The 26,612-nt window shown below is 39.9% G+C and overlaps 1 protein-coding gene across 2 annotated transcripts in view; it reads right to left on the bottom strand.

Moving 5' to 3' along the window:
* The window catches only part of unc13c (unc-13 homolog C (C. elegans)), a 127,957-nt gene that overhangs the window by 55,264 nt on the left and 46,081 nt on the right, over nucleotides 1-26,612 (bottom strand). For both annotated transcript variants that reach the window (XM_088992912.1, XM_088992911.1), the window contains 8 exons: nucleotides 26,046-26,273; nucleotides 21,552-21,693; nucleotides 16,211-16,380; nucleotides 13,865-13,980; nucleotides 13,296-13,459; nucleotides 9,040-9,196; nucleotides 8,589-8,657; nucleotides 404-493 (listed from right to left, as the gene is read on the bottom strand). In XM_088992912.1, coding sequence (XP_088849038.1) covers nucleotides 404-493; nucleotides 8,589-8,657; nucleotides 9,040-9,196; nucleotides 13,296-13,459; nucleotides 13,865-13,980; nucleotides 16,211-16,380; nucleotides 21,552-21,693; nucleotides 26,046-26,273 — 1,136 coding nt within the window. The remainder of the gene's footprint in view (nucleotides 1-403; nucleotides 494-8,588; nucleotides 8,658-9,039; nucleotides 9,197-13,295; nucleotides 13,460-13,864; nucleotides 13,981-16,210; nucleotides 16,381-21,551; nucleotides 21,694-26,045; nucleotides 26,274-26,612) is intronic.

Genomic DNA, 26,612 nt, shown 5'->3' with positions numbered 1-26,612 from the left:
GCCCTTCCACCAATACCACCCCCAGTGATTGATACAGGTAGTCAAGCCCAAGACCACGTGTGAGGAGGACTGGCTAAGACTTTCAGGTCATGTCAAGGCCAAGAGTACTCTGGCGTTCAGTCTACACCAGATCAAACAGCGATGACCTTGTCTTACTTTAATTACAAAGATACTCATTATGCAATCTAGACACGGTTAGTTGAAGGTTGTGTAAATGGCAATAGGTAGTGACAGAGTTTAATTATACCCCTTGTCATCTTGTGGAAGAGTATTTAATTGTTCTGCCCGTCACTGTACGTCGCTGGCATTGATAGATGGATTTATAAATTATTTTCAGACCAATAAAGGAAAAGTGGCTAATTTCCTGTCAGATTAGTTGGGTATCACTGATAGAGATTGCTACCTTCATCCTGAAAAAGGTGATGCTGGTTAGAAGATCCACGGTTGACTTCAAATCATGGAGACGATCTTGGTTTCCAGCGGGGAAATTGTCCTGAATGGAGAGAAAAAAAAACAACCTGACGTTAAATAGCCATCACCACCCCACGATCGTTTAGGCTCAAAATATGAAAATGCATTCCAGATTCACGCCCGGCAGTCATAACCGAATGAGTGTCTGTCCAATCATTTAGCAGACTGGGGGGTTCTCCTCTGATAAAATCTTTGACTCCACCTCTGTGAAGCCATTAGGCAGTGCACGGGAGCAGAATGGAGAACATTTAAATCCATCACAGCATTCCGGCACACTTAGATTATCGTCATCTTCCCTCGCTCATTCGCTTTGCAGTCATGCAACCCCTCCCCCAGTTTCCTATATCTTCCTGTGTCTTTTAAATCAACGCATGGTAATAGTTGGAGCAAAACACTCAATCGAAGCCAGAAACAGACCTGATGTCCAACTCATGGATCAAGTCCTATTACGGACTGTTCAGAACAGGGTGGGTGTACACTAGCCAAAATTGTGTTTTTAAAATACACAGATTGGCCTTTTCTAAAAGAAAAAGAATAGGTGCTTTTGATAGCTCCTGGGTTGCTTTTCCTGTAAAATCTTTTTTATTTTCCTTTCGGTTTTTCCCTTCGGGGGTCGCCACAGCGAATCAGTTTCCTTCATCTAACCCGGTTGTGTGCATCCTCTTCTTTCACACCAGCTTCCTTCATGTCCTCTTTGAAAACATCCATAAATCTCCTCTTTGGTCTTCTTTTCGACTTCCTGCCTGGCAGTTCAAGGCTCAGCATCCCGATATAGTCACTCTCTCTCCTCGAGATATGTCCAAACCGTCTCAGTCTCGCGCACTCTGACTTGCTCTCCAAAGCCTCTAATATGAGTTGTCCTTCTGATATACTCATTCCTGATCCTATGCAACCTAGTAACTCCCAAAGAAAACATCAACATATTCATCTCTGCTATCTCCAGCTCTGCTTCCTGTCTTTTCTTTAGTGACACTGTCTCCAGTCCGAACATCATGGCTGGTCTCACCACCGTTTTACACACATTTCCTTTCATCCTCGCTGAAAGCCTCCTATCACATGTTCCTGTAAAATCAAGCCATATATATATTTTTATTTTATCTGTCTGACCAGGTTTTGCAGATAGTAACTGGGTGAAGTCTCCTTCTTGTTTAACATCTTTCGTTATATCACTGGTAACATGTAACCACAGAGAATTGTTATGTACGAGCAAGGATGAAGATATCTTACACAAGTCATATATTTGGGGTTGACATTTGACGTTGACATTTCATGAGGTTTGATGCATGACCATTCTCTAGTACATGAGAAAAGTTTTATTCTCAAGAAAGATGAAAGAGAAATGTTCAGAAACACATGCATTAGTGTAAACTTAAATATATATTATTGTTCCAATTATTATTATTCTGATTACTATAATTTTGGATTAGCAGTGGCTCTCAAATACGGTCCTTCAGTCACTTGAACATTCCTTTGAATATGTATCCTTCAAGTTCAATACCCTCTTGGGCGATTGCATTGTTGTACCAACGGTCTCATTCACGGCTTCACAGTTTGAAGCCTAAGACGCTGTCTCTCCCTGCTGATACCGATATTCCCCTGACAATAAGATCGCATCCACACTGCCTTTGCACACAATTCAAGTCACTTGAGAATCTGCAGAGCAGCCTCAGTTGTTGACATCTTGGCATCGCTCTTGAAATAACCATGCAAAGACAGCCAGCAGCAAAACATGCATTGTATTTATTAACGTTATAATGGTTTGTCCTAAAATGCTGTGCAGTTCAATTCTGTGCTGGATTATGTTTCATTTGGAACCCTTTTATAGCTGAAATGGGGATGTTGCGCTCTGAATTTACAGTAGTTGTGTTGAAATCCTTTAGAGACAAATGTCTAAATTTTATTTCAAGTTAGAAACAACATAATAAAGCTACATTGTGCAAAATAACATTCATTTAGACCAAATAAATTGAAAATAAATGTGAACAATTTCTCTAAAATCCTTCATGGAACCGTTCATGGCGGATGTTAATTGATGCGCCTCTCTAATTTAATAAGAATTGAAAATGTTGGCCTAGGACCACTTCAGTTCTGTGGCTCAGTAGCTCTCCCTATTTAAAGCAAAAAACAACATTTTAGGAATCAATTTCTGTAATATTAAAAGGAAACGTATGGACAGAGACATTAGTTCATGGAGCATCAAATAATTCACTTTTTATGGCAGGAGGCACACTTATTTTTGTTATTCTTTTTTTTACCTAATTTTGTTACAAACACATTTTTTGGGTGGCATTGGTTACACCTGAGACATAATTTCATTTAGTTTGTTCTTTTTTTTCTGACGAGAATAATTGGTTGTTAATCTGAACTCAACAATCAAATTTAGAAAAAAAAACTCGGCTTTACATTGTGAATTAGAGATTTAAGTATGTTCGACTCAGGTCTCAAATTAGCAGAGCAAATTATAAACAACATTTGGATGCATTTGGATTTTGCAAGACCTCACTTCAACCCTTTCTTGTTGTTCGTTTTTGCATTACTACATTACGTCACTTTATATACGTCACTTCCTCACTTTACATATGTCACTACCTCACTTTACATACGTCACTGCCTCACTTTCCATACGACACTACCTCACTTTACATACAGAAATTACATGTATTGTCTGTTGTCAATTGTATGTCTTTTTTAGCCACGTTATAAGTGCCTTGCATGTCTTGCACGCTGGGTCCGAGAGGACATTAATTTCATCTGTGCTGTATGTCATGCATATTAGCATATTTGACAATAAAGCTGACTTTGATCTTTGATCTTTGTTTTGTTTTGGACTGCTGAATGTAGGAAGTTTGCTCTGGCTGGTGTCCTCGCATTTCTTTGAATACCGTGATGTGACTGCGTGCTTTGGATTATCCGATATTATTTCAAATTCTACAGCAACCAAAGATCTAAACGTATGGTATGCTCTAAATCCCAGTATAGATGTGATTTCTTGTAACGTCCCCTATCTTGATCCAGTGTTCAGTATTAGGAACTATTACCATACGACTTTAATCTCTTCAAACGTGTCATCTGTATCCCTATCGGTGGAATAATGGGTTTCAAATCATGACACAAAATGTAATCTAATCTCATCATAGGTGAGGTCAGTTGGCAACAAGATTGTGTTCTTCATTATATTTGCTAATTCATCTTGGACTTTCAACATGTTTCTTTCAGCACTGCAAAGGATTGATCCGCTGTCATGATGAACAGAAAAAATAAATTCCTGCTTGATATTCCTGCCTGAAATATAGCTGCACACATTTAATAAAACATGTCTGGAATTTATAGTAGTTTTTCCTGACCGAAAGTCGACATGATGTTGTCCGTATGACCAATTTGTCCGTCTGTTGGTGCATGTCAGACATGCAAAGTGCTTTAAGCCACCTCCATCTAAATAATGCATCATTAAGTGAAAACACATTTTTGTTGCTGCAAATATTTTACCAAGAATCGATGGTCTGTACAGAAAATATGTCATTGTGAAGTTTATAATTGCCTATTTTGAACAAATACAAGTAGAGAAAAAGTGACATATATCTCTTAACTCATTCAGAATCAGAATCAGAATACCTTTATTCGTCCCGCAATGGGGAAATTTATTCACTTCCATACTGGAATTTTTTCGGGAATTGAAAATATGAGGTGGAGCGTCATTCTCGAATTTGTTCGGGTTTTGGTTTTTCTTGCGATGGGTGCCGATAAAGCGCTGGTTGGACCTCTGGTAATGTTTTTCCCTTCGAGGGGGCAGTTGTTTTGATTAACATAGCATTATTGCTCTTGTTGTTCCGGCCGTTTGTAAAGTCTGGAGTAATGTGGGGGCACTTGCACCTCATATTACTTCAGACTCACATAATTTAAGAATTAACTCTTTTTTCTGATGAAAGAAGAGAGTCTAAGGTGTCTTACACTGCATTGAATGTTTATGTAGTCCTAAAACTCAACATTCTGCGGGTACTGGAATTTGAGTGAAATTTCCACTGGAGTGGAAACATGTTTTGCACGTCTGGCAGTGAATGAGTTAATCAAAACAGCTTGGGTGTTTTATAGTAATATTTTAATTCCTGATATTGTGTGTTTTTGACACCAAGACCGGTGCCCCACCAAAAATCTCTGTAATAAGTGTAGTTTAGCATTACAATTTTTGTACAGGTGACGTTGTTTGTAGAGTATATGACCACTGCGCCAGCCCAGCAAACCATGTTTATTTGTATTATTTTTCTTCATGACGCTTACACAGCACTCACTCATATATAAGGGTCTAATTCCCAAGGGACATTTTCAGAACAGCAGAACTTTTTATCACCGTGTCTAAATAACAAGCAGCCGACCAGAGAACCTTGCAGAACCCTCAGGGGACAGCATATAGGTAACCAAGATGTCACCATACATCAGGCTTATTTGGTCGACACTGACTTAAGGCCTCTTGTTTTATAAATGCAAACTCGATCACCCACGGAATGTCCTTCGGGGAACAGAGAGAAATTCACTGTGTGAGCCAGAAGGGAATTGTATTCTTTACCAATTGTGGCCGACTAGCTTGGCCCTGAGAAAATGAAAGTGAGAATTGAATCGTGCATCTGACTTGTGTGTGCGTTGGTGATGGCTACACAGCAGGATTGTGCTGGCAGGTTATATTCTTTGATTTTGTTGTATGTGAACATCACTGCCAAGAAGCAGGGCCACGGTAAATAAAAGCTACCGTAATTCGGTCATGTTACTCAACACACACGCCTGCTTTTCAATTCACCCATTTTCTCTCCGTCCAATCCGAGCCCCTCTCATCCCATCCTTGCGTTTTATATCATTCCCAGCATTGTTCCTCTTGTTGCTCCGGCATCAGCTGCCATCAAAGTGCTCACCCACTGGCGAGCCAACACCCCTCAAGTGGGTTGGTGTCTGTTCACTGCATGGCACCACCAGCTGGACATAGGTTTTATATCCGAGTAAGGGGCTCAGGTGCACACATACAAAGTAGGGAGGAAGGGGGAAAAAGGAGAAGTGGGGTCAAAGGGCATAATGTACCTGCCTGTGGGCGCATGTGTGTGGATGTGTGTGAGTGTGTGTATGTTGGAGCTAACGAGATTAGCGCTCCTGGGATTGTTCTAGAAGCTTATGTACTAAATGTCAGGAATTCAATCAGTGTGAGTAGAGTAGTGCAGCACCTTTGGCTCCCAACTCCAACTATCGGAGATGAAATTCTATTTGCTAGGATCCTTTTATTTTTTTTTTTATTCTGCCGTGTTTCAGAGGCTAGTCAGATCGAAATCTAATGTTGGATCTCACAGTCTTGGAAAGTAACCATTTATGTTTCTGTGCTTCTCTTAACTCATTCACTGCCAGGTATGTGCAAAAATGTGTCCACTCCAGTGTGAGGGTTTTTGTCATTGTCACTCGAATTCCAGGACCCACAGAAAATTGAAGTTTCGGACTACATAAACATTCAATACAGCGTAATACATCTTAGACTCTCTTCCTTCATCAGAAAAAAAAGAATTCCTAAATTATGAGTATGGAGTTACATGAGCTTGAAATGAAGGCAGCTGTCAAAAATACAATGCAATATATACATATTGGTTCATATAGCGCTTTAACAACAGCTGAAGCTGGAACAAAATGCTAACAAGGAAAAAAGGGAAATGCTGCCCCTTGTGGAAAGAAAAAAAAACATTGCCAGAGGCCACGGGCAATGCTTTATCAGCACCCAAACAAGAAAAAAACAAAACCAGAGCAAATTCGGGAATGACGCTCTACATCATATTTTCAATTCCCAAATAAAATTGTTAATGGCTGTGAATGAGTTAAAAAATAAATAAGAACAAAGCTGAAAACTAACAATGGACCCAAGAATGTTGAATTATCAAGCAAGATAAGTCATATTCTTACTTTGATCATCGACCTTTTGGTTTTATTGGAAGATCTGACACTGCAGTCATCATGGCTGGGCTATCACTCGTAAAGTCACTGTGTCTCCTATTCCCATTCCCTATTACGCCAATGGCCCAATGTCAACGTCAACATTGAATCATTTATTCATGAAAGACGATTCAGCACCAGCTTTTTCCCCTGTCATTGCCTGAAAGCGCTGATCACAAACAGCATTCATCATGTGTGTCGACCTGTAAGTTTGTATGGAAACATGTATGGATGGGATAATCGGTATGTACACAAGCCAGGCGTGAAATGAAATAATTTAAGTGGGGTTTAAATGGGTCTGAAATCACACACTAACTAGTTCATGATATGTGAAGTTCTTCCGTAGAAAAAAAAAATGGTGAAAAGATTTGATGAACATTACCAAGAGTCAAGTGACAATGATCATGCTATCAATTTGGCCGCTGATCTTACAACCAAATCCTGAGCGGTATATCGATCGAAAAATCAATATAACTATCACTTTGGCAGACAATATATACATCCGGAAAAGTTTAAAGAAGATTTGTTGGAGCCGTGGTGTTTCTGCCAAGAAAACCTTTACGGACATGAGGCCAAGTCTCAATTGCGATGGCATGACTGTACTGTGCACGAATGTAGTTTATTGCGCAAATGAATGCATTGGAACACCATGTGAGGTAAATAACACACCTCGCTAGTTCTGCCTGGAGGTTATAAAACATGAGTGGCACCGCGCCTGCTTTCGTCATAAAGCACACGGCGTGTCGCTAATAGCTCAAGTGGAAAATCCCTCACATACAGTCGAACATCTGTGCTCGGGAGCAAATGTTGGAAAGTCACCAAACTACTGACCATGAAGAGTTCATCTATGTCGTTTAAACAGCCAATTGATGTTGGACAGAATCCTCTGGAGGGAAATGTCACAGCCACTTTTCATTTTGCGCTCTTCTCTTTCCATGGAGGAACTGTACTCTACACAGCATGTATCCTCGCTCTGCGATTGAAGGTCGCTATTGACCTTGCTTGTTCACCTGATATGCAAAGGTCTCGCAACCTTGTTGCTTTCTTTTCTTTCCAAAATAATTCTTAGTGTTTTAATCTCCATTTTATTTGGCAAACATTCGAACAAGACTTACTATTGGTTTACATTCTTAAAAATGACATGTTAATATCGAACCCTCCCTAATCAGGAGGTTAAACAAATGCTCCTGGCCATTATTTGCCGATAAATGGCAGTTGCATTTGTAAACAAGCTTCAGCTAAATTCGAGTAGACACTCCACTATGTTGTGTGTTCATGTTTATGCTTCAGGGACCTATGCTACATACCCCCGCCTCGGTTTTTACGAGTTTGACACAAATTGTGTAATCATATCTAACATAAATGCTTTCTCTTGAATACACACTTCTCGCATCTGGAATTGAGTTAATGAGCCCATCATATGACACGCAGTGTATTGGAAATATACAACAGTGTTTGGCAAAATTTCATGATGTTGCTTTTCTTTCGAATTTGACCAGCAGGCTTACTAACATTCTTTTCTGGAGTTTTGTTATCTGACTATAATTTGCCAAATACTAGTCTTGTAATTCATCATTCATTTAGCGTTTTTCAAATGAATACCTTCCGACTTTTGTTGTCTTTCAATGTGATTAGACGCTGCTATGAAGGTTAGTTAGTCTGTTCTTTGATTGACTTTATTACAATGGGACCTGGAGCGCTGGTTTAGGGGAATATCGTGAAGTGCTGATTCTGTCTCATTACACACGTCCTCATTGATGTTTACAGAGGCTTCCTGATGGTTTACAGAACTTACTGCAAAGCGGAAATCAGGAGAAATGACCATCCAGTGGTGCAATTTAGACAGTTAATCAGTTACACAGTTACACAGACAGTTAAGTACATCTCACCAATGCAGAATGTGCTGTCGTCAATATACTCATACAATTAACAGAGCACGAATAATGAATAATCAGTTCTTGGGGGGGGAAAAAAAATAACGGATGATGTATTGAAACTTATTGTGAATGCACTGGTTTTAGGATCTTAGATCAACCATGGGCAGGGTTTTCATTTCAAATGTATTTTTTGAATGAGACCCACTGTATCATCGAAGAAGAAAACATGAATTATAAAGTGGCTGCAAGCTTAAAAAAAAATGAGAAAACAGTGATGAGACTTACACGGTACTTGGACAAGTCGATCCTCAACGAGTTGTGCAGCTGATCCAGTAATTTCACAAATTTCTCCCTCTGTCAGGGAGAGATAAGCCAGGATTAGGTCACGACTTGGAGTAGGATTGAAACATTGATGGCAGTACTGTATTGAATGGAATAGTCAGAAACAGTTGATGTCCAGTCATTTAAATGGCCCAAACGGCACTACTCCATCTCCATTACTGACTATTAAGTAATGTGTTGTTTGCTTTGAACCCTGTTCATCACGATTCATGCTGTGAAACAACTGACTGATAATGGACTGCACGACTTCGCTTAACAGAAAACCGCCTAGTTTGTCGGCTGAAAAAGAATGTGACGTCAGTGAGGCTAAACATCCATACAGAGCTCCGAACTGGAGAATGTCGGCATTACTTTTGTAGTTGATATTCCCAAGTTATATTAAAAAAAAACTTACCCCGAAATTGGAGGCAGCAAATCGATCTGAAGCAGAGGCGGTGGTTGTGGTGGTGGTGGTGGTGTGGGCGAAGTAGGCATTTATGTTCGCAAGCAGGTTACTCATCACCGCCGGAACACTGGGACACATGTACTTGGCGGACAAGCAGGAGAAATGCCTGCCAAGGAAAATGAATAGTAATTATTTGTAATTACGGTTGTGGGCCTTGGACACAATTAAGAAGAATAAAACCCAGAGATGATTTGAGACGACACAAATGAACTCTGATTCCTTTAATGGGCACATGCGTACATGAATCAATATATGCTTAAGTAATCACCATTTTGTTGGGTGTTCAAAGTAATCCCCTCTGATGAAAGAGTTCATTTTGGAAGGCATGAAGAGATCCTGATTGACTAATGCTGAGATGTGCTTTGAAGCAAAGGTGTGTGTGACAGGAATAGCCGTTTCATTAGCGATAAAACTCAAGTCACTTGAACAGTATATCCAGTTACTTGGACAGTAAATCAAAGCTTCTTATTTTTGGAATGCTATGATAACCACACATTTAGTTATTTATTTTGTAATACAAGTCGATGCGTCTAACAGCTGCTAACCTCACTTTGTACTTTGCATATTACAGCAATCATAATGTTATATTGCATTTTATTTCACACTCATTAGATTGACAGCACTACTCCTTGTCAATAAACCCTGTACTATTTGCCAACCAATCATGATAAACAAGCTTTCTGTAGTATGGGACGTTTCGTGTCACAAATTTAGGCTGTTCCCAGAGAAAAGCCACGCAAGCACAGGGAGAACGTGCAAAACCAACAAAGGACCTGAGATTCAAATCCAGAACCTCTCGACAGTTTAGCAGACATGCTCGAAATTGCCGTTACAACTCATTCCAATCAATGACATTTTGTTATGTATGAATTTATTTTTGTCGTAAGACTGAGTTTTCTACTGAAGTCACAAAATATGTACATGTATATAATTTGATATTTACTTGTCCTACTAATACAAATAAATAGACATAACATAAATAAGAGATAACAGATGCTTCCACTGGAACATTGAGGTCATCATATTTTTTGAACATGAAATAAGTTCACCCTCCCATATTCATAAGGCCAGTAGTGAATTGATGACACCTGACCACAGCACAGATTTCCAAAGAATCAACAGTATGTTAATTCCCCCAAAATATTAATGCTACAGCGTCTGCATCCTTGCTTGTCGGGCATATAAAACGTGTGCTATTCAACACTGCAGGGACGTAAAAATGTAAATGTCTAGTTATCTACAAGTTTCCTTGGATACAAAATAGAATACAGCAGCGCAAAGGTAAGGCACCCTGCTGAAGTGAGAAAAACAAGGAAAATAGCTGCTTGGCTTTGCTAATCCTCTCATCAAGAAGGCATAAAAATAACGGGAAACTCATGCTAAGTAGAATGTTTCTGCATCTGTACAGTTTAAATTCCAATATGTTGTGGGAGAATGGGCCTCTATAGTTGGAAACTAACCCTTCAGCTTTTCTGCGTCATTTGATATTTCCTCAAAAGAGTACCAGTGATGGCAAAGCATGATGTTGTACGTGTTTAACTGGAAATAGAACCTATTGCAATGTTATGGGGTGATCTGTTACTCTTTCCTGGCTGTGAACTACAATACAGTGTTACCACTACTTTTAAAATGAATTTCTTCAAAAGAAAATTTGTTAATTGAGGCGTGCTTTGCCCATAAAGGACCAAATCCGTTCCAGGCGCCCTCAAAACTCAGATATAAAGGTTTTTTTAAGCATAACCATGCATCAAAATATGCCGCATTTTGTTCAGTTTGTTGTTCTTTTTAATGGTATCCCCATATGAGAATATTAGAAAGCATTATACTTGCTCAATGGGCATATAATTTTAATTTAGGTAGGTTCTGATGACATAAATTGTCCATTGTCATAACCGCTGTCCCTGAAAGGGTTAATTTAAAATGTTATCTATTGCCATTCGGTAAGGAGAAGGATCTTCAGAAAAAATTCCGATGACAAAAGTCTGAATTTGAATTCAGTGTGCCCTTATGACATACTCCGGTTCCATCGTAGATTCGTTCAAAAGAACATGCAGTTTTCATATCCTAACTAAATTCCAAGTACAGGCTGTACACAAACATGTTTTGATCCAAATGTCTCCATCATTACTCTGCTTTCAGACCCCAAATTACCCACAGGCACTTGTTGTAAGGGGGCGAGGGAAGAGAACCATGTAAAGTGATTGATGATTGCATCTGTTGAAGTCCTGTGGTGCTCGGTTAGTTCAATCCCCAGAGCCATTACTCCCAATTTTATACTGCACCCCCTTTAAATCGCCCCTCCAGTGATTGTAATGTGGGATGGGGGGGGGGGGCAGAAGAGGGAAATAGTTGTTTAGTCAAGAAAGGGGCACAGGTTGAGGTTTTTGAAGAATTTACGCTGAGGAACAACACCCTAAACAAGTTCTGAATTTATAGCAATTCATTGAAAAAATGCTTTTTGTAAGCCATTCACTGAAACCACCCCTGACCACAAAGTACCTGCTCAATTATCCATCACATATAGGAGCAGATCGCAAGATGCAAAACGTGACCAAAACCATCCATTAATCATCCGATTAATCAGCTAATTGGCCAAGTAATTTTTGTTGCAATACGTTGGTACAACTTTATTATCGTGAATAAACAATTTTCCATCAAAAAGAAGAAAGCGTCTCTGAACCTTTGTGGCCACACAGATGATGACTTCAATAACGTTGGTCGCTGTGTTAACCCGCAATGTGTTCTAATCCTTTTAAAACGACGGATTAAAACGACGATTAGTGAGATGTAGTTGTAACAAATGAAACCTTATTAGATGTGACGAACAGCCTGCACATGGCACATCATAAACATTGTAATGTCAAGGGGACTTGTGTGATAGTCAGTAGGACTCGGTAAACATACAGTAAAGTCTCGTTATATCGATATCGGATATATCGATAGTCCCGGTTATATCGATACTATTTCTATGCACGCACGGAGAAAATTACATGCAAACAGGGTCGGATATATCGATAGTCCCGGTTATATCGATATTTTTTTGGACTCCCTTGAATATCGATATAACGAGACTTTACTGTACTTTGTTAATTCTGTCACAATCATCATCACCATTAAAAAATACTCAAATCACCATTGTCCATCACATAGCGGGAAGGTAGTGTATATGTAGTGGCCTTGGTAACTTGATATATGTTACCACCATTGAAAACTTTCAGTTTTGAAAATGAAACAAATCAGTGGTAAACATTGGTTGAATTCGTGGTGATTTTATTCTCACTTTTATCATTAATAAGTAAAGCTTTGGTTATCATAATTCTATTGTTATCAGTTGTTTGCAATTTTTGGGGGGAACCATGTTTGCAGATATACTCGTTTCTTTTTGGTTTGTCTCCCCCCCCCCCCTCCATGGCAAGTATAAGTAAGCCATAATGGCCAACACCAGGTTGTATTATATTCGGGTTGTAAAGAGGTCCAGGGTTTGAATCCTGACTGCGGCCTTCCTGTGTGGAGTTTGAATGTTCTGCCTGTGCCTTGGTGTGTTTTTTCCAGGTACTCAGTTTCCTCCCACATTCCAAAAACATGCATGGCAGGCTAATGGAACACTAAAACTATTCCCAGGTTGTCACTATGAGTGTGAATGGTTGTTGGTGTGTGTGTGCTCTTTTTTTTAGCCTGACTGCTGCCTGAAGAAAGCTGGGATGAGGCTTCAGCATGCCCATTAACCCTTGTGAGGATAAACAGTAGATAATGGATGGATAGATTTCAATTATGAGGGGGCATTAATTACGCGCACATGCACGGTTCATGTTTGGACCGAGGTCCTCCCCAGCTGCAAATAACAAGGAGTCCACTGAATGTCAAACAGCTTTCAATGTTCAATGCGAGATTTGGGGATGGATAAATGGACGCAGGCAATGAAGGAAGCAAGGGAGGTAGGAAGGAAGGATGGATGGAAAAGAAAAGATAGGTCTCAATCTAGTCATTGAGAGAGTGTTTGGGTCCATAATCAATTTGACCTAAGCAGTTTTTTCTCGACACCAGCATCAAATCAATCAAACTTGGAACCTCAATAGTCCACATACCGCTGATAATGAGGAGAAGACACCGCTGTCTCCCACTACTCTTTTTGCCCCCCATTCTGTCCGATGAGACAGTGACGGATGTCTGAGGTACAGGACCATAGATCAGGGTGTGGTACTCACGTCATGGCCTGATATATAGACTCCACTCCATATCTCATGGCAAACTCGTCTACTATCTCCTGGGACACGTCGTCATAGTAGACTTTCCACGCCTCTTCGCCTTTCACTTGCGGGATCTTCACCACACCGTTGTTCTTGCCCTCGGTCAAGTAATGGAACAGGTTCTGCGAGTGGGACGGGCGATACAAAGAGATAGAGTACGTGGTGATGGAGTGTTGTCAATCTGTGTTAGACTGTTTCCTTGCTTGAAATGTATACTCGATAACTAGCAAAAAAAGCCCCCTAATGTAAATACTTGAGGAAGTACAGTAAATGGAAAGATTACAGAGAAACAAACTTTCCACAGCAGGCTCAGGTGTTGACTGTCACAGCTCACTTTTTTTGAGGTTTGGTCATTTGATGTTCACAAGCCAAACCCTTACATATATGACGGATTTAGCAAACAAATGACTGCACACAGCATTTGTTTCTGTTCCCTGCAGACATACCTCGTCACAGAATTTCATTCCGCTCTCATTAATGCAGATTAGCTAGTGTAGTTCGATTTCTATGGATTAATCAAAGGTTACCTCGTGTAAACAGGTGTACTGGCCATGAGGTGGCACCACGTTTTCCTCTCCCTTCATCTCCACGCTGATTTTCAGCCTGATGGCCCCGGACACGGCTGACTTGTCAGTCCTCTTATCTGTAAATCACAACCGGGCAAACATATTGAGTACAAAAGAGAACTTCAGAAGGTCTGATAGGAAAACCTAACAACAATAATTATGATGCATATATTCTTAAAAGTCAAAAGAAACATATTTATTGTTGAACCTATAGTGGAGACTGTTCATTGTATCCATTGGTAAAAGTTACTTTATCCATGAACCATTTCCACGAACATAGCAAAAAATATTTTAAACCGGTACGCAGAGAGTAACGTTACAGTACAGGAACAGTCCTGTTGGTGGAAATATGTCCTTGAATGCATCATAACAACATAATGTATCTTATTCAGTGCCCGTAAAAAGTCTATAAATCATATTATCGAAACAAGATGCCAAACATCCTTGGAAGAATGAGAGAATAAGAAGTCCTGATTTGAATAATAATCGTTCTTATTTGCAATTCCAGTAGGTGGTTCAATGATGTCTCTCAGAGGTTTGTCTCTGTTGGCCATTCAGCTCTTTGTTACAGAATAGCAAGTTGTGCAAAAAGTTGGGCATTCATATGTTGAAAGGTGAAAGGTTCATTCTTGAAGTGTTGACACAGTAAAATACGCTGAGTTCGTCTGTTGGTGGATTTCATCCATCTGTGGCAATTTTGTACAGTAAAAAATAATTCAAGGGCAAAGTGAAGTCATGCGGCCTCTCTTTGAAGAGGCACTAAAGAGGCTTCAAGAGGAGTGGTGTGATCACCCAACTTGGCAAAAGCACTTTTAAACATTCATCGCATGTATTTAAAGAGACTCCGGGCATACGGTCACTATTAGCGCAAATTGCTTCCTTTTAACCAGAGAGACAAACAATACTTGAGCGGGAGTCTGCACTCCTCTTAAGCCGCCATTCAAACCAACGCAAGAGCGGAAATAGTGGTACAATCGGAAAGGGAAACACAGGGCCCCGTGTCTTCTTTGGTACTCGAGCGATATTGATGGCTTCAATTGGAACACACTTGATCTGACCATAAATTTATCCTGCTATCTTTGAGGATAATGGTTATTGGATGGGAACGGATATAATGGTTACACTGTGGCTACAGTGTAATGGGATTTTGTAAGAGAGGAGATCAATTTGCTTGTTGAGCATAAACTTTGTGGTTTCCTTACAACAGCCCTGAGCCGGGATGGGAAATTCAAGGTAAGACATTTCACTGTATTCATGTTTATATAAATAACATACAGTACCCGTCAACCTTAGCTAGTAGCTGCCCTTATAAAATGCTTACAATACCCGTAAAACAGTTGTCGTACACCATACATTTGAAATGCTAAAAAAAATACTAACACAAGTTTACTGCGCATGAGCACGTTATGCTTTTATCAATCCGACCGGATTACTTTTGCTGGTTTGCCGTGACAATAGTAGCGATCAGCAACAGCATTCTCATTGGCTACCAGCAGTTGAGACCAACTGGATTTGAGCCAAAATGGTTCAGTCGATGATTGCTTTGGTATGTTTGTGTGATTGATTGGGGGAGGGCAGTAGTTGTTGTCGCGTCATCGGAAGAGGGCGTGTTCAGTTGCGTTCGGAGTTTTACGACACGAGATGGGGAAAAAAAGAAAAGCTAACATTGAAAACATTAAAATGAAGTCAATCTCTCCTTTCTCTGCAATTCTTGATGGAGAGCCATCCATACAAAAAAAGTATGTAAGGATGAAGATCGGTTCATAATAAATAAAAAAATCCCGTATAAAACTTGTAGTACACCGTACAATTATTTGAAATGATGAAAAAAATGAATACAATATAGGTAAAATGTATACGTTGACAGGTATGTATTAAACTAGTTTTATTGTATGGCAGACTCATATTCGCTTATTTATTCTGCTTCCGAATTTTGTGTCATTTAGTGTTTGTTTATCGCAGGGAATTATAAATTGAAGTGCATGATTAAGGTGGTTAAAAAAATATGGAAAAAAGATGTGTTGTACTCTGGTCAGATTAAATTGACATGTCAAGGCTAAATTGGGAATTCTATTGGACAAATTTGTAAAAGCAATGGATGTCAGTACTCTGATAATGTTTGAATCAGCTGAGAAGGCCATGTTGGCCCTGGAGACTGACTCCATTTGACGCTTGAGGTAGCTTCGGCGCAGTGTTTTATCAAGCCCCGTTGCGTGGTAAAAGCCACAGTTTAGAACTTCCATACGATGCTTCAAGGCGTTTTGTTGTCAACCAGCCTCGCTTGTCATTTGCGAATCAACTACATACCTAGATTGTACCAAACGTCCATCTCCCCACTGAGCGTGCGGACCTCGATGATGGTCTGGCCCAAGAAGTCATCCGACTCCCGCTTGAAATGCTGCTTCACCCGCGACTTGATGTCGTCGTCCTCATCCCACACGCGCACCTTGATGCGATCGGTGGCGTTGTGACATTCGCTGGGGATTGCACAAGGATAGGCACGTCGGTCGAAGCAATCAGCGGCGGCGTGTTCTACAGCGTTGCGTTTGGATGACAGCTCGTCGGGTCGGGGCGCTCAGCCGAGCAGAATGATTTAATGTCAAATACACAATTGGAGATAAGCACAGGCACACACATTCCTTAACCTCCCTCACGCCTCCCCTTTTTTTTTGAAAAGCAGAACACAAGAACAATTCTTGCCTGTCATGAGATAAAATCTCATTTGTGTGTGTGCTGAGTCGTGCTCTCTGCCTGGCAGGAAGCGTCACCCCCAAGACGCTGCATGACCTTTCCTCTGCATGACTCTCTGAGCGCATGCGAACATCATCAGAACGGAGATGCGTGTTACACAAGAATGACTGTGTCGCCGTTCCCGAAGAAGGATTATCTATTTGTGAAAACGTCATTATGTAAAATAAGCGATGCTTCTGTCCAATGGGGCTACGCCATAACAACGCCGCGAATAATTTATAGATGAGGTCAGACCATGTCCGCCCCTGTAATTAAAACTAACAGATTAGGTCGGATGAGGATGACGTCTTGGTTTCTAAATCCACAGGAACGCTCACGGCGGTATTTCTGCTGTCATCCTTTTCTTTAGGAAGCCCTGCATGCACATAGCTGCGCTCATCTGGGATTTTGCTCTTTGCCAAGCACATCGTAATGTATCACTCTATTAATCTACATCCCCGTGGTAATAGGAAAAAGTTTTATGACAGCCACCGCCGGAGCCTCATTACAGGTGTGGAGCCGGTGCGCGAGTGGCAGAGTCTGAAATTGCATTTCTTGGAGTTGCAATATTTTTGTCGCGGATCATTACAGCTTATTATTTTTGATTGTTTTGTACAGTATATATGGCCTATAGAGCATGTGTTAACTGTCCATATACAATTTTAGCAAGACACTACGCTGCATAGTGCTATTGGAATATGTTGTCACAGGGCCAAAAAGTCATATGCAGTTATCGCCGTTCTTGCTTTTTTTTCATTTTAATTACATTGCACAGGTGGCAAAAGTGTTTTCATTTAAAAAGTTACAGTGATTAACTCTACTGCATCCGTCAAATCGATCAATGATAGAACACAATGCCAAATACCGCCTCACAATATCTTTTTCAAATGATGATAATAATAATAATACATTTCATTTATAAGCGGATTTCAAAACTCTCAAGGTCACTTTCCAGTCACAAGATACATTTTTCTTTGGGTGAGCAGCGGCTGTCACACGCGCCAGTGTTCACTCAACCCGGAAGTAAATCAAATAGATAGAAAAGCAAGCGAGCTAGCTAATAGATAGCTAATAGAGAGCTAGCTAGATTGCTAGGTATCTATTAAGCTAATAGATAGCCAGCTAAATAACCAGCCATCCAGCCAGATAGCTAATAGACAGCTAATAGATAGCTCGCTAGCCAGAGAGCGAACTAGATATTTTACAGTTAACATAAACTTGGAGTGAAAAACAAAGTGTGAAGTGTTAAAAAATAAGAGCCAGCTAGATAACCAGCCAGCCAGCCAGCTAGATAGCAAATAGATAGCAAATAGCTAGGTAGCTAGCCAGATAGCCGGCTATATATTTTACAGTAAACATCAAATTGGAGTGAAAAATAAAGTGTGAAGTGTTCAATGAAGGCCATTGTTGAAAAATGTGCCTTTGCCATATCCGGACTTCTAAGCAAATTTAATATTCTGCCAGTGATCATAAAGCTCAAGGATATTTTTTTAAACACCCCAGCCATAGTTGAGCTTAATCCATGAATAGAAGCTATATAAGGATGCACGGAAACCTCCAAAAGAATGATTAAACCCAAGCCCTTCACGCGAACGTAACACCCTGCCAAGTAAAAACGTTTGGCGAAGGTGACGACAGATGAGCTTGTGCAGTGATTCATCAACACTGTCAAGCTCACACATTACTGGCTTCATATCGGCCATAGAAAGCGCTCATTGCAGTGAAGCGCTGGAACAATGGTTCACCAAACAGTATTGTTGTCTACAGTGAGGCATCAAACGCACGATTTGTCACTATCTGTCTGAGGCAAGACCTGCTTGTTTTTATGTTGATTGTTGCGCATTGATTAATGCCGCCAGATCGCATTCTGCCGCAAGTCACCTCGATTTATTAACGTATATTAGCGAAATGACACAAATACTGGATGGCATGGCACTTTTGCTAGGAGCAAAACATGCTTGAGATTTCTCAATGTGGAAACACACCGGGGATAAAAATAGTGCATTTATAACCCGATGTCTTCGTGATTCTCGAGCGTTCTTGCAGCATCCAAATGGGATGCGGCATAGGCAAATACAGTGGACTGCTGCAGTGCATAATGCATAGTGCCCGTCTCGGAGGCTGCAGATTTATCAACATATCAGTTGCTGGAGGGCTTTTGGGAACCGGAGTTTTCCATAGAACAACCGAGGACAACCGGCCCTTGTGCAATTGCTATGATTCATACCGCCCGGCCGCGTATTTACATGCACATTAATTGTGATATTCTGCAATTTAACTCATTCACTGACAGGCGTGCAAAATGGGTCAACTACAGTGCCAAGGTTTTTGTCATTATCACTGCAATTCCAGGACCTACAGAATATTGAGTTTTAGGACTAAATAAACATTAAATACAGTGTTAGAAACCTCAGACTATTTTCTTTCATTAGAAAAAAAAGTTATTTCCTAAATTATATGGGTCTGGAGTTATATGAGCTTGAAATGAGGGCGGCTGTCCAAAATACAATGCAATACATATATATTGGTTTATATAGCGCTTTAACAACAGCCAAAGCTGTAACAAAGCACTTACATAAAAAAGGAATTTGCTCCCTTGTGAAAAAAAAAAAAACATTGCTAGAGGGAATGGCCAGCGCTTTATCAGCACCAAAGCATGAAAAATCAAAATCCAAACAAATTCAGGAATGGCACATCACGTCATATTTTCAATTCCCGAATAAATTTGTGAAAGAAAACATCAGAGTTCTGTTAAAACATATTTAATAAGCTTTTTTAAGTTTTGTCACTGCTTGAGCAAAACCTGCAATGTTTGAGCATTTTCAACGGGCAACATAATTTTGTTTTGATATGGGAATTGGGCCATTCACTATCTCAGACTTATTTATTGACTTTGATGGTCCCACTAGTACATTTGTCATAAGTAGTGACAATGATCTGCCCTTTGGCACAACTCCTCCAGGCTTTTTTCAATTTTTTAGACATTTTTAAACGGCACTTGTAAAGAAATATTACTTTCAGACTTGTCTGTTAATTGTTACAAATATATTTGTATGTTTTTCAATCATGTAAATCCATTGGTGAATCCACGATATACTAAATAAAGTGCTGTATAAATAGAATGTACTTACTTTCTGTGATTTAAAGTTTAAACTGTTGCTATTACCGTTTGAAAGTTTAATTATCGATGCTACCGAGTAAATGGCCCTGGAGCGAGCTCCTCCTTGATGCAACATGTGCTCAGTTCATCCAGCAACATTAGCAATACCATCGGCTGTTAACAGCGCAGAGGTCGATGCTTGGAAGTCATTAGGCTCATACAGCCTCAGATGGACACAGATTAGACAACTGATTTATATAACTTTGAATGTAGATGAGTGTCTTATTTTCACCTCGGGAATGAGTATAAGATATTTAGGTAAACATGTATATTGTTATTTCTGTATGTTGTTACCTGCTAGCTGACCACGCTAACTGGTCAGGGAGCAGTACTTAGGGTTGCTGCTTTTATTTTGTTGGTTCTAGAAAAAAAATATGTATAACTCTTTATGTAACTTTTACTTTCATTTTGACAGTATCTTACACCGAAGAGGAATGTGCTCCAAAAGCAAGAATGTCACTGTCTTCTTGCAGTATTCCTATTTTTTTCTGGAATTACTGAGCAAAAATAGAAGTGAGTAGCAAAGCCATCAATATATTCCGGGGACTATTACACACAGTTTCAATGCAGGAGAAAAAGAAGCAGAGGAGTAAGAACATAATATGTCACATACAATTTATTTGGTTGTGAAAACGGCAGCGCTACTAACTCTGGTGCATACCCTGATTGATGGGACTGTAGTACTGCAACAACACCGGTTTCAGCAATGTTGTGCTTCAACTGCTGTGTTGCATGTCTACCAAACTGCACTTTCACTTAAAGGACAACCGACGCCTCCGGACAAGTTGTGTCCATAATTTGTAAAATCACTTCAAATGACTTCGACTGAGCGTATTTTAAAAAGATTCCACCGCATATCACTATATTTTACGTTTTAAGACTCGCGTTGAATATTCAGGAACTTTTTTTTTTGAGCTGTTGACAATATCTACCGTGACGTCACGGTAGGTATCGCCACTGACCGAGAAAGCGACACAATGCATTTTGAGTAATTTGTTTGGTCTGAAAACTTTGTGTTGATCCGTGTTTATGGCGAAATTAGAAGGAAAACACATAAATAATGCGATGGTGAATTGTTGTGTATTGCACCAAGACTACTATTTGATACTAGATGAATACTAGATTCCCAACAGACAAATCAGCCCATTTCCAACGGAGCTTGGGCGCCATCTTGTGCATTTTCTGGGACGCTACATATCAGTCCAGACGCCTCAAAATGACACGGAAGGACTTCTTTAATCGATTGCAAACATTTATGATTTCCTCTTCAGAACTATTTGAATCATATTCATAACTGGATGAGTAACAAGAAAGCATCTTCTCCGAATCTGAAGCCATTGTTTTGATTCTCAAGCAAGGCAAGACGTCTTGGCGTGACGTCACGAACAAGGGGGCGGGACCTTCTGGAACTGAAACTTTTTGAGATCATTTTGAAGTAATTTTGGGACGCTTTAAGTCATTTTTATTGGTGTTTTTCATTTGACTAAAAATATCAGCCTGCGTGTTTTGGGTATTTTTCATGCTATAAAATATGTCAGTTAGGAAACAAAAAAAATTGCCGCAAGTCACCTCGATTTATTAACGTATATTAGCGAATTGACACAAATACTGGATGGCATGGCACTCCTTTAAACTATTAATAACACGTATACATGCTAAAAAATGGATTGAGGGCCACGGACGCTTCCCCAAAACCGAACTTCAGCGGGAAGCACCTGGTCAGACAAAAGAGGAATTCTTCAAGAATAGGCTACTTACAAGTAGAACCTCTCGTCCCACACTGGATTGAGGTTGCCAAAGATTGTCTTTGTCCGACGCTTGGTCTTTCCTATTTGAACGGTGACGTAGGGATCACTGGAACCAGTTTTATCCTTCGCCTGAAGCCCTTGAGCACTCATGACTGAAACAGGAAGTGAATGATGATTAGAAATATTCGCAGAATGATACAAAACTGAAACATTGGGCGGATCTTCATGCTCGGTAAATGAACGAAAAAAAAGATCATTTGTGTAAAATGGTGGCTTTTAATCACAATTGTCTCTGTTGTTGTCATGGCATGCCAGATTCATATCTTCAGTTTTAGATGAGTTGGGGTTAGTGCAAGCATTGGTGCTAAGCCGACAGTCAATGTCTGCAGTTTGTCCCTTGCACTGACTTGATCAAACATTGCTGAAAATATTTCAAGACATGATTTACATTAGATATTATATTTGCAGGTGAAGAAAAAGCCAACAATCCCGAATAATTGCAGAGCCTCATGTTTTTATCAACTCAAATCTACAATGGAACATTCTGGAGAGGGTAGAAATACAATAATGTGTGGAATTGAGGCGAGGCTTTTCAATCCCATCAACAACATCGCAAAAGATAACATCACATCATTGTTGTGTGTCATAAATGAACAGTCTGTGTGGCTGAATTACGACTATTACCGTGGATGTCCATTTAATGTTTCATGTTTCAACGGGGACTAAATTAAAGGCAAATATAAAGTCAATATTGATACTCAAAACAGCTTTACAGATTTACCGACAATTGTCAATATAAAGCAGTCTGGTTACCCAACACGCAGTGAGTGCATATTGGGATTTTATTGAGGCACTGGTCGAATATATGTGAGCTGTCCTCTTGAATGAAATGTGATATGTATACGATCTAGGACCAAAAATGAAAGTGGATATCAGACTTGGTCCATTCAGTAAATGAGAAATAAAATCAGATACAGGTAACAACGGGTAGAAAAATCCAAACTGGGGCACCTGTTGATAGTCCTAGCGTAGCATGTTGGCAAACACAATTCTTACGTCGCACCTTTAAAGGACAAACGACACCCTCGGACGAGTTGTGTCCATAATTTGTAAAATCACTTCAAATGACTTCTACTGAGCGTATTTTACAAAGATTCCACCGCATATAGCTATATTTTACGATTTAAGACTGAATATTCAGGAAGTCTTGTTTTCGAGTTGGTGACGATTCCTGACGTGACGTCACGTCAGAAACGCCCCTGACCAAGAAAGCGACACAGAAAGCATTTTGGGGACTTTGATTGGTCTGAAAATATCGTGTTGATCCGTGTTGATGGCAAAATTGAAGGAAAACACATAAATAACGCGATGGTGAATCGTTGTGTGTTGCACCAAGACTACTATTTGATACGAGTTGACACAAATTCCCAGCAGACAAATCGGCCCATTTCCAACGGAGCTTGGGCGCCATCTTGTGCATCTTCGGTGAGCTACATTGGAGTCCAGACACCTCAAAATCATACAGAAGGACTTCTTTAATCGATTGCAAACATTCATGCTTTCCTCTTCAGAACTATTTGAATCATATTCATAACTGGATGAGTAACAAGAAATCATCTTCTCCGAATCTGAAGCCATTGTTTTGATTGAACAAGGGAGCGGGACCTTCTGAAACTCGCCATTTCCGATGTCATTTTGAAGTAGTTTTGGGACACTTTAAGTCATTTATATTGGTGTTTTGCATTTGACTAGAAATATCTGCCTGCGTGTTTTGGGTATTTTAGATGCTATCAAACGTTTTTCTGATGGCAGTTAGCAAACAAACAAAATGGTGTTGGTTGTCCTTTAAGAAATGTCCAAAGGGTTTATTCAGTTGAGTCAACTCACAATTGATGGTTGATCAATCATTTCACAAATCCACTTTCAATTAGATGTCCTCTTTCAGCAACGGACACATTGACTGAAACTTAGCCATGAACTTTGCAAACTCATTGAGGAATATGGTTTTGCTACACTTTTGAAAATATTTGTTAAGCAGCATTTTTTCCCAGTCCAGATCTCGAATGTACGATGGATAGCCAGAGGCTGAAAAAAACTAGCTCTGACTTCACTGACAAGATAGATAGTCCTTTCATTTTGCACATAGAGTCCTGGCCAGGCTGCGGACTTCAGAATTAAGAATCCTATACTTCTACACACAGTGACGACAATGCAAGAAGTAAGTTATATTTCAGCTCCATAAAGGGATGATGAGGAGACTGGGTTGTTAAAAATGCAAGAAACTAGTTAAATAATTCAGGCTATGTGTATATCCCTGGCTCAATGCGGACAGGAATTGGAACTGTGACTTGAGAGGGTCATACCTCGGTGACCCATTCACTCCTTGAGTACACAAAAACATGTATTTTGTGTCAAAGGGCATATTCTAAGAGAAACTAAATATATTACATATTTAAAAAAAGATGTGCATGTTGTCGCTGACAGTCCCACCATCTTGAATTTATTATAGGTTGGAAGGTTTTACAAGCATCACTTGGTAATTTTACTTAGGAAGTGGCTGTCTAATGACAAATGACTGTCAGTATGTCACTTGCTTCCCATCATTGTAAACTTGGCATTCATTCATTCAAAAAAATGCATCACAAAGTGCTGCGATGAGACAGCTTTTACGTGTATTTATTTATTTATGCAAATTTCCCCATTGTGGTTTTCTGATTCTGATTCAGATTTTTGCCATCAGTATGTTGTTGATGTTCAATGTTAGAAATGTCCAAATAAGAACACGGGTGTATCTTTACTAAGTACTTATTCTATATATTCCTCTGAACCTATCGCATTTCACAAGGTGAAACACGATTCTTACAAGCTCAGAGCATTGCATTGCATTGATACATTTACATCAAAATAAGAGTAATTAAAAGGTAAAGTTCAGTCACTAAAGAGATTACACTCATTGAGTCTTTCGTCCAGTGATTGAGTCCAAAATTTGTTTCGGCATCAGATTATCAAAAGAATGAGAAATGAATGACATAACCTAATGGACCGTGTGTTTTGAAGGACAGTTCTAATGGCACCTGGAAAATGAAGGATTTGTTTGGCTATCAACTGAATGGGCTGTCACTTATTTCGTGCTTTTCTACCTTTGGTTCTATTACATAGTCATTTACCTACTGATGACATTGCTTCAGAAGCATCTGGTGGTTCAATCTCTTCTTGCTCAAGGACATTTCGACAAGGTCGTAATGGCCAACTTCTGGTTTGGGAAACGACCACTGAACAAGCTCCACACGACCACCAGTACATGCTGGAGAACTCTGAGAATCTAATAATGCTGACAAGCCATAATCCTCCATGGCGGATCCAAGGCTTTATTTGGACATTGATGTTAAATGAAGAAGCCGAGAGGCGGAACAGCTCCCGGTTGCTTTCTGGAAGCTGCAGCATCCATGTCAGCCCTTGCTTATTTCATGAATGATGACTAAATACCCGCTCAATACGTGCATCGTAAAAAGGAACATTCAATAGGCCCTCGGGATATCTACAGACGCAAACCTGGGTCTTTTCCAAAAGCCCGCTGGGCTCTCTTTCTCTTTCTTATTTTGCTTTACACCCAATCCAATATTGGACCTCTCTATTCGTTCCTCACTTTCTCAGCCTCTGCTGCTTGCTCTCATGTATTGACAAAGCCAAAACTGCAAAATAGGCAGTAACTGGGCCGAGCCTGACAAACTGTCATTACCATTGAGATGGATTTGAGTCCTGAGAATTGGGCTACCCCGCCCAAGTGTAGCCATCAAAAAAAGGGTAAAGATTGTGTTCGGGTTAGTGTTTCCTATTTGGCAATTATTATTATTATTATTATTATTTTATTTGTGAATGGTGAATTTTTGTCAATGGCGTTACGACACCAAGCTTGCAAAGGATTGCTTGGTCCTCACTTCATTTTATAAGAAAGACTGGTAAAGACGATAAAGTTCACGATGAGGGATGGACCATCAATTTCCCTTTACAAGCAGCAGAAAATGTTAGGTTGTATTAAGCATGAAATAACCCATGAAATGGAGAGAGAGTGATCCCAAAATGTATGTGTATTAAAAAAAATAAAAAATAAAAGTGCACTCCAGCTGTCTTGTCAAATTCCACTCAGGCGCTTGACATTTTGATTGGCATCTCAAACAGCTCGCTCGTAGCGTGAATTGCAGAGCTCACCGTGCAAATTTGTGTGAGCATATCCAACTAGTGGGATTAACCTGTATGTGAACTCCACAAAAATTGCACACATCAGTGCCTCAGGGGAGGCTTTTGATTTGAGGCTTGTTTAACATTTTCCAGAAGCAGGGCTACCACATCGCTTTTGTTTTCACTGCAGCTACAATTGTGTTCAGCAATGTGTTAAAAAAAAAAGTGAAAATCCTTGTTATGGGAATTTTTTTATTCCATTCATACAATTGACAACATTGCACTGTACATGCAAATCAAAGCGTACAAAAAACAAATCCCTTACCAGTGATGCTGATTTTAGCAGACCATTTTGAGGTGCCATCCAGCACAGCTTGCTTGGCTGTCTTGAGATGGCTGGCACAGTCCTCCTTGGAAATGTCAAACATCTCTTGGATCACTTCAAACACCTCGGGTCGGTTCTTCTCCCGGATTTTCATTCGCTCTTTCATGGCCATGATTATATTTTGTGTCTTGTCTTCCGCTCCGTGCTTAGAGCTCTTCTCCACTGCCCCTAAAAAAAGATGGAGGGGACAACATTTCGGAACAGTTGACAGAATGTGTTGACTCTGCACGAGGAGCAGCCATCTTTCTTGGACCACATTCATTTTGACGAACTGGGAACAGATCACATTTGTAAAAATAAAAAAAGACAATTTTAAAGGTAGAAATCCGCCTTATACTGAATGGAGTTGTTAAAATTGGTGTGACTGGAGGCAATGTGAGACAATAACAAAGTTTCATAAAGATAGGAAAGTTTATTTTTTAGCAATCTCTTGAAATATATGCTGATAGGCAGCCCTTTGATTGCACACAATATCATCTTGTGTAGGCATATAATTTCAAGATCTTT

Source organism: Hippocampus bargibanti, linkage group LG03 (genome assembly GCF_051943395.1).
Source record: "Hippocampus bargibanti isolate YZ-2025 linkage group LG03, ASM5194339v1, whole genome shotgun sequence".
Lineage (NCBI taxonomy): Eukaryota > Metazoa > Chordata > Actinopteri > Syngnathiformes > Syngnathidae > Hippocampus > Hippocampus bargibanti.
Note: the sequence above shows the minus strand (reverse complement) of the source record. Positions and strands in the feature narration are given on the sequence as shown.